Here is a 9533-nt window from a genome sequence, read left to right on the forward strand (position 1 = left end):
GTAGCGAAAAAACTGTTTTTGATTTAATTCAATATGGCAGACAGGTACATTTAAGGAAAATGACAAATGACACATTGTCGGAATCGGCATAAGCCAGGGAATAAAATGACATAAAGCAGACAAATTTTGGATAATGTTTTCAAAAGTTATAAGCAATTTTGCAAAAATCATTATATCTGTGGAACACTAGGTGGCGCTGTGCTGAAACTTCTCATGTACCTTCAGGACACTCTGATGGTCATATGTACCAAATTTTGTGATGATATGTCAAATTGTTTAAAAGTTATTGCAATTTATGACAAAATTCAAAATGTCGGACACGTGGTTCATCCGATGTTGACGAATTCGATATCCTCGGATTCGGCATGGCACAGGGAATCCATAGATCTTGATTTTCTGACAAACTGTTCAAAAGTTATTGGCCAAAATAGCCATTTTTCATATCTCATGACCTGTAGGTGGCGCTGTTCCCAAGTTTGGCATAAACCCTCAGACCATGGTTCTGATGAAGCGTACCAATTTTTGTTTCGATTGCTCAAAGTTTGGCCGAGATACAGCCTCTATACTAATTTCGGGTCGACCTCGTTAACTTCGTGACATCATAACCTTTGAACAAAGATGAATAAAAAAAATCTGTTCAGTCATTTCTGTGCGGCTCAGTCCAAAGATAATCTGATCAAAGATTGGACAAAATTGGACAAATTTTGGAGGAGAAGCGAAAAAAACAAATACTGTACTTTTCAAAATGGCCGCTACTGTAATGTGTGGAGACTTAATGTAAGAAGTTGAATAGCATCAGCATGAAGAGACGAATCAGATGAACTAAATTTAATTTTTCTATGACAAACAGTTCAAATGTTAAAACCGTTAGAATGTTGAAATTTTGAACTGGTGGTGGCGCTATAGAGTTGGTTCTAGAGACTCCAAATTTGGTCCAATCACTATTCATGAGCATCTCTACAACTGTGCCAAATTTCATCATTTTCTCATGTTCCGTTGATAGGGCTGCCATAGACTCCCATTCGGGAGGAAGAATAATAATAATAATAAAAGGGAAAACGTACAATTACAATAGGGGCTACAGCCCCTTCGGGGCTTGGCCCCTAATAAACAGTGCTTTTCAGGTTTTTTCAGATAGGATCTAACAGAAGTTTTTAGGTACAGCAATTGAAGAAAGTAATAAAATGTAAAATAACACTGCATAGTTTTCACTGTATAACTGAAATCTTGATGAATCCTTATTAAAGTTTAAAAAAATTTAGTCAAGAGCAGCGAGAGATTTTTTTTTTTCTTTGTCTTTTGTTTTTGGATTAACTTTAATAATCAGCAAGATCATTAGGCTGCTGTCACTTTAAGACCGAATGCACAATCCAATATGCTGTTACACAAGTGTTTTCTTTCTCAACTGTTTACATAACTGTGTTTACTAGGATATTGGCCAAGGAGGGCATTTTGACATCATTTTGTCTGTATTTGTCCATTCAAGCACTAAAAGAAGTGAAAGAGGCTAGAAAAGTGCTAAAAAAGTATAAACTTAATCAATCTTCTAAATGCTTAGTTTTGGCTATGTACAACACGTTTTTCAGCAAGTTTCAATCTTGTTGATAGAGACCTCATACATTTAGGCTTTATTGGGTTAAACATCACAAGGTCAAAAATTTGTAAAAAATGAAACATTCACGGATAAATTGTTCACAATAAGATCTATAACATGTATTTTGACAGAGATGATAGTAGTGATAGATAACAATGAATAAAATAAACTGATTCGGTTTTCCGTTTGGTCTTTGTCTTCGTTGTTTGCAGATGACAGTCTTGATGCTGAGGATCCAGACACACGCACACACTTCTCGCAGTTCTCCTACTCGGCCAGTGTGCGGGAGTGACCACATCCCCCCTCCCCCCCCACTCGCTCACCCTTACCAGCAAACCGGACGCCCCTCACATACACAAACGCAAACTCGTACAAGGACACGTGCACCAGCAACCCAAGCCTTCTGAGGAAGCGGGTTCTAGGCGGGACTACGGCATCTGTGAATGATCCCAAACAGGTGGTACCCTCTGGTCAGTCCTGGTTTACAATTGGCTTTCCATCCAGCCAGTCGTTGCCTGACACTACACACTGCAACACAATCCACCAATCACTGAATATATCTCAACCAATCAGGTACTGTCGAGAAACACAGCTCAGCACCAGCAGGTTTCAGGACACATGCTCACACTCAAAACACTGGACTACAGGACTAAAGCCTCTAGGCAAAACACAAATATCGAACACGCTCTAAATCATCTTGTGGGGACAAAAGAAGTCAAACCACTTGGACTTTTTTTCCCCACTGATTGTTACAGTTTTAAAGCCATATTTCTGCAATTGTTCAAGTGCTCTTTCTGGAACTAGCTGTTACCAATAGTGTTTTTACAGCGGGAGGACCGATGATGGGGTAACACCGAAAGGAATAGTGCTGTTTCTCTGCCTGGGTAGCGTACCGAATGCTGTGCGTGCGTGTGCGGACGGACGGATGCGTGTTCTCAAATCTACTTCTTAAACTGTGTGTCTTTTTGTTTCGATTTTTGTACATGGGCATAACGTTGAGTAGTAGGACCGGGGTGGGATTGTTAGGGGTATGGGAGGCTCACACACTATAGATGTGAAAATGTTTGTGCTTTAAAGGGAAGAGAGAGGAAGACATCTCTAGCGTGTTAACAGGGAGGTTGTGGTTTCCTCCCCAACCGGGAACCTTGAAACCGGCTTTCTGGTGAGGCCTTTTTTTATTTTTATTTTTTTCTCCCAGTGTTCATCTGCTGCCCCCAGAGGCTTGATGTTCCAAGGTCAGTGTATCGTAGACCCTCTCCATCATGTTGTTTTCATTCTCTCAAAAGTTTTGCAGGCATTGATGTTGAAGTTTATAGACAAACATACTGGCAACAACAACCAAAAAAACGAGGATTTAAATGTCCTGTTATTTAACTGCAATAGCTACTGCGTCAGCGTGACTGACTGCTTAAAGTAGCAAACAGTGGAAACGTGTACCTGCGTGCCACGCCATTGTCGTCGCAGCCTTGACACTTTTTTCATTTCTCCTTTTTTATTATTATTAGTGTAGTAAGAAACAAATGGTTAGGATGTCTGAGAGGAAATGTTCAACTTCATCTCCAGATGTGTAACGTAGGTGTGCTTCTCCAGACAGAAACTGTCAGAACACACCGCTTAGATGTGTGAGGTGTTATTTTCTTCTTTTGCCTTTTTAAAGATTCTTCATGTAAGGAACATCAAACTATTTTTGTTTTTGTTTTATTCATTATTTTATTTGGATCATTTTTTTGTCATTTTGTTCCATTCACCCACTCCCTGAAATGAAATTGTCTTGATAAAATATATATAAAATATATATTACAATAGTAAAGGTTTTTTGTTTTGTTTTGTTTGTTCGTTCGTTTCATCCATTTGTGTGAGTGTGTGTGCTTCATTTCTGCATGTGTGGGTGTGAAATAAGGTAGTCACAGTATATATTTGCAACAGGAAATGAAAAACCTCCTTTAAGATATGACGATCCTTCTCGTTTAAACAAGATGTATATTATCATCCCTCCTACATAGACTTACTCATACAGGATGGTCCTCACTGGTTTCAAACTGAAGTGCTTCTATGGGTCTTAAACGCATCATGCCCAAAACGTGCCGTCTAGGTTTTGAAACAGCCCTTGTTGCCTTGACTGAGAGAGACCGCTAGATGGTGCCATTTGCCTGTGTCATTAAATAATACATTGCTCCGGACATGAATAACATTTGTGCACTCTCGTTCACACCATTAATGATGCTCAAATATAGTTTTTAAAATAAACTTTTGGGTGGAGACATGAGGGGCAAAGATCTGAAATGGTCTGCTGTAGTGGTTTCACCCATCTTTCTTGTGTGTATATACCTACTTGTAGGACAAATCAGCTTTGAAGTGAATTATTTTGCAACTTTAACCATCGACTGTTCTGTTCTGAATGTTGATGAACAATCACGAATGTCATCATTAATGCTCAGTTTGCTTTTTTTTTTTAGTGCTGGGGATGCAAACGTTGGGGAAACTTGAAATATTTCAGCAAACTTTTTGAATTTTTTCCTTTTTTTTTTTGCTACAGAGTGCTATGGGTTATGCTTTGCTATTAGGACATTCATGCAAGTAAATTCTTTTACCAAAAACTGTACGTCTGCCTTTTTTACTAACCCAACAGTGTGTGAAATTAACCCAGTGGACAGTAAGGGTTTTTAAGACCATGTTCTTCTGCCAGGGGTGTACAAGGAGAGCTCAATGGAGGACACATCTTATTGAATACTTTAAACATTTTTTTTTTTTTTCCCACAAGAATTAATTTGAATCATTTGTACATGGAGATAAAAGATGCCTCAATATGTACAAAATTGTTTTACGATGATCGAGAGATCATGAATGCCGGTGATTAGTCCCACAACAGAGATAAGTAACAAATGCCGCATGATAATTTAGTCTACTTCAGCAGTGGTCTGGATATTAATTTACACCCAATGACACTGCAAAAAGCTTTCTTAGACAAAGATTAAATGCAGGGACACATAGTTTTTGCTTTTGACCAATCAGCATCCAGGACCGGAACTATCCCTTTATAAAACAGTGATACCTGCTGGGTGTTCCTGTAGTGCAGTGGGCCGCAACCAGGGAACAGGCCCTCACTAGGGGGCCGTAAAATGGCATTAGAGTATTTAAAATAAGATGAGCTAAATAAAGCAAAAATATCAAACTGTAAACTGCCATCATTGTTATTTTAATTTGTCGCCATCAACAACTGTCATTTTTATTTAAAAAGTAGGATTTCAATGCTCATTGCAAACCTGTAATTTTAAATTTATGGAATTAATAAGTACCTAAATAATTAGTCTAAAAAAGTTATCCTTTAATCGTGAAGAACACATGGTAAAATAAAGGGTTAGTTCACCCAAAAATGAAAATTCTGTCATTAATTACTCACCCTCATGTTGTCCTACACCTGTAAAACCTTAGTTCATCTTTGGAACACAAATTAAGATATTTTTGATGAAATCCGATGGCTCAGTGAGGCCTGCATTGCCAGCAAGACAATTAACACTTTCAATGCCCAGAAAGCTACTAAATACATATTTAAAACACTTCATGTGACTACAGTGGTTCAACCTTAATGTTATGAAGTGATGAGAATACTTTTTGTGTGCCAAAAAACAAAATAACAACTTTATTCAACAATATCTAGTTATGGGTGATTTCAAAACAGTTTCATGAAGCTTCAAAGCTTTACAAATCTTTTGTTCGAATCAGTGGTTCGGAGTGTGTATCCAACTGCCAATGTTGCGTGATTTCAGTAAACGAGGCTTCGTTACATCATAAATGTTTTGAAATTTCAAGTTCACCACTGGGGGGCGTGTTATTTTTATTTTATATTTATTTATTTATTATTTTTTTTACATGTAAAGTGTTCTCGTCACTTTATTACATTAAAATATGTCTTTAGTAGCTTTCTGGGCATTGAAAGTGTTAATTGTCTTGCTGGCAATGCAGGCCTCTCTGAGCCATCAGATTTTGTCAAAAATAACTTAATTCGAAGATGAACGAAGGTCTTATGGGTGTGAAACGACATGAGGGGTGAGTAATTAATGACAGAATTTTAATTTTTGGGTGAACTAACCCTTTAATTGGTCATAGGAACCCTGAAGAACATTTAGTTCTTGAAACTTCTGGAATCACAATTTCAATTGTTTTTTAATCTATTCACTGTTAGTACATCTTAAGTAACCTACATGGGTCTTTGAATAATGTGCTGGACAATGAAGATTTTTTAATGATTTTAATGATTTCTTTGGTCATGTCCATCACGGTGCTGATGAATGCCCACACAACAAATACTAACCTCTAACCCTACCCAAACTCTAACCTTAAATTAATAGTTCACTCAAAAATGAATATTCTCTCATCATTTACTCAGTCATGTCGTTCCAAACCGATATGACTTTCTTTCTTTAGTGGAACATAAACGATGTTTCAGTGATCTCTCAGGGATTTTCCCCCAATATTGCCAATAGTTGCCAAAACCGTGTGGCCACCAACATTCCTCAAAATATCTTTTAAGTTCTGTGTCATACAGGTTTGGGATGAAGACGAGCACATTTCAATGGCATTACCTATTATCTGCCATGATCTGATATCACTGATCTTCACAAAGGGGTCCATTAAATCAGATTTTGTACTTGCGTATGTCATGTCACTAGAAAACATGGAGCGAGAATCAAAATATGTGAATTACTTCATGAGTTATTAAATAACATCTAAAACTGGGTATTTATATAGTGTAATTATATGCATTCATCAAAAATGCTTCCAGTAGTCCTTGTAATAAAAGGCTATATCCAAAACATATAACTGAACCAACAAAAATGCTTTCATGTATGACTTTAAAGAAAGCCTGGTTACTGACAAATCTGTTCTTCTCATGAGAAAGCTAGTGTGAACCATGCCTTGATCCCAAAAGCTTTCACAGGACCTTAAAACACATATAAGGCAATATAAAGCGTTTTTTTAAGAATCCATGCATGGTACGATACCCTGTCTTCAAAATGTGGAAAATTAGGATGTCTCCCTAGGAGAGGACATCCCGCAAAGATCACTCAATGAACACAGCAGGCAATCCTGATAGAAATGAGAAACAACCCAAAGACCTCCAGATAACTACAAACTTCTGAAGTCTTTGTTCATGTGTCCATATCAGAACAAGAATGGTGTTCATTAAAGGACAACATTAAAGAAGCCACTGCTGCCAGATAATATAAGGCATGTCTCCTAGTCTAGGACTGCGCTATCAAGACAACCCAGAAATACTGGTAAACTGAAACTGGATTCAAAATTGGTCAAAAGTCTGTGACGAAACATTTGGTGGAGGTTGTTCTCCTAAAGGAGGATCTCCAGGTTATTAAATTCAAGAGTTTGCTTGCTCTGATGATTACTCAGGGGCTGTTTATATGACACTGTTATCTACTAAAAACTAAAAACTTTTTGGTGTTTTGACCATTCATTTACATGGGTAAAGGGATAGTTCACCCAAAAATGAAAATTTGATGTTTATCTGCTTACCCCCAGGGCATCCAAGATGTAGATTACTTTTTTTCTTCAGTCGAACGCAAATTATGATTTTTAACTGCAACCACTGCCATCTGTCAGTCAAATAATAGCAGTGATTGGGAACTTGAACAATAAGAGTCGAAAAAACTTCCATAGACAAATCCAAATTAAACCCAGCGGCTCGTGACGGCACATTGATGTCCTAAGACACGAAACGATCGGTTTGTGTAAGAAACTGAACAGTATTTATATAATTTTTTACCTCTAATACACCACTATGTCCAACTTCGTTCAGCTTCCGGCTAGTGAGGTCTGATCGCGCTCTGACAACGGAAGTGATGTCTCGCGCTCATTGAAGTATATGGGCGAGACATCACTTCCGTCATCAGAACGCGTTTTTTGACCTCACTAACAGGAAGCTGAACGAAGTTGGACATAGTGGTGTATTAGAGGTAAAAATTATATAAATAATGTTCGGTTTCTCGCACAAACCGATCGTTTCGTGTCTTTTTCGATTTGTCTAAGCAAGTTTTATTTACTGTTATAGTTGAAGTTCCCATCTACTGCTATTATTTGACTGACAGACGGCAGCGGTTGCAGTTAAAAATCATAATTTGCGTTCGACTGAAGAAAAAAAAGTCATCTACATCTTGGATGCACTGGGGGTAAGCTGATAAACATCAAATTTTCATTTTTGGGTGAACTATCCCTTTAAAACACAAACTTTTGAAAACGCACATTTTTGAAAATGATACCGTTATTGTCTCCGTGTAAACTACAAAAAAGCAAATTTGTGAAAACGGTGATGTAAAGCACATCTGTATTACATGTTCAGTCTATAGGCGCATAGTTTTTCTTTACAAAGTGACATTGCCAACTACTGGCCTGGCAGCATAATACAGTGTTTAGTCATTTTCACGGATATGTGTGAACGGGGATTGTTTTGACAACGTTGTTGTCTGTATGTGAAAAACGCAAAGGAAAAACTTCAGTTTTTAGTACATCGTTATCTGTGCCCTCAATGTATTTGATAAAAATGTAAAAGTAAAAAAAAAATATATATATTTGTGTGTTATTAGTTTAGTCAGATCAGATCAAATGCAAGTTAAAATAAATCAGATCCATTTTATGAACAATTTATAAAATTTTCAAAGGGATTATAAACTTATTTTGTCACTGAAATTAATTTGAAATAAATCAGTGATGACCAGAATAGCCTATAATCTTAACACCAGGGATGCAAACAGGTAAGGGGAAAAAAGGTGAGAACAATTTGGTTTACACACTCATTTGTAGTTACTTTAAGGGTTTTTTTTTTTTTTTTTTTTTTTTTAACACTAGAAGTCCCAGAGAGCAGCCATTTGGCTTTTCTACCTATAAAACCCGCAGGACAGCCGATGGGCTGGAAGTCTTTAGGCTAATATCCTTAATCAGCTGTGAACAGTTGCTTTTGTTATGTAAACAATGTGGGGCCATGCTGAGCCACTTCAAGGAAACTTGTGTTTCACTTTGCCATCTTAGGGAGAAATCAACACACATGTTTTTTTTTTCCTTTGTTGCTGAGATCTATTGATAAAAATAGTACAACATAAAATAAAGAAACCAACCATTTGTACACATATTTACAAATAATATTAAAAAGTGAGTGAGTACATTCCAGCAATCACTCACAATCCTGGCACTGCCTGGCAATATATTATAAATACATTTTGTATATATTCATTATATATTAATCTTATATTTGAAATACATCATAAGTCCATTTTTAAAAGTGTTTGAAAGATGGGTTCAAGTGTACTACAAGTGGTAACTAAATACATTTTTCTATACAGAGATAGTATGTTAAAAGCACATTTTAGTTCAAATTCATGGTGCCTCAAAATAGCACAGTTGAGTACACTTAGATGTTCTTAAGATTATCTTAAGAAGTACTAAAGAAGAGCTTTTAGTATATTAAGTACAAAATAAGTGCACGGAAATAGAGCACTGGACATTATGGAAGTGTATAAGTGTACTAAAATAAAGTGTATTTTACTGCACTTTTTTTCACCTGGGTAGACACTCCAACACTTTCCGTTTGCATTAAGATTATTTTTATTACCACACTGGCAGATATTGATAATTTTACTTAAGTAAAATGCACTTAATTTAGATCCCCCCAGGAAACAAGACTAAATATCATATATAATTTTCTCATATAGAAAATCCATCTTGATTTAAGATTTTTTTTTTTTTTATTTACTTGAAATAGGATAAAAAAAAAAACTTAGTATGAAAAGCATTTTTGCAGTATGAATGAGTGAGTTAACTTTTTAAACATCACTTCATTTCAGGGTTAACATAGTCAGAGTTTTCACTTAACCTCCTTTCTGAAACCGGCCCATGGTCAATCAAGTTCTCTGCTTTTAGCAGCCCTCCCTCC

General features: G+C 36.6%; 1 protein-coding gene across 2 annotated transcripts in view; it reads left to right on the forward strand.

Moving 5' to 3' along the window:
• The window catches only part of akt2 (v-akt murine thymoma viral oncogene homolog 2), a 32490-nt gene extending 28310 nt beyond the window's left edge, over positions 1–4180 (forward strand). For both annotated transcript variants that reach the window (XM_067389781.1, XM_067389780.1), the window contains exon 14: positions 1807–4180. In XM_067389781.1, coding sequence (XP_067245882.1) covers positions 1807–1886 — 80 coding nt within the window. In that variant the 3' untranslated portion in view covers positions 1887–4180. The remainder of the gene's footprint in view (positions 1–1806) is intronic.
• Positions 4181–9533: the final 5353 nt, after the last annotated feature.

Source organism: Chanodichthys erythropterus, chromosome 7 (assembly GCF_024489055.1).
Source record: "Chanodichthys erythropterus isolate Z2021 chromosome 7, ASM2448905v1, whole genome shotgun sequence".
In the NCBI taxonomy this organism is placed as follows: domain Eukaryota; kingdom Metazoa; phylum Chordata; class Actinopteri; order Cypriniformes; family Xenocyprididae; genus Chanodichthys; species Chanodichthys erythropterus.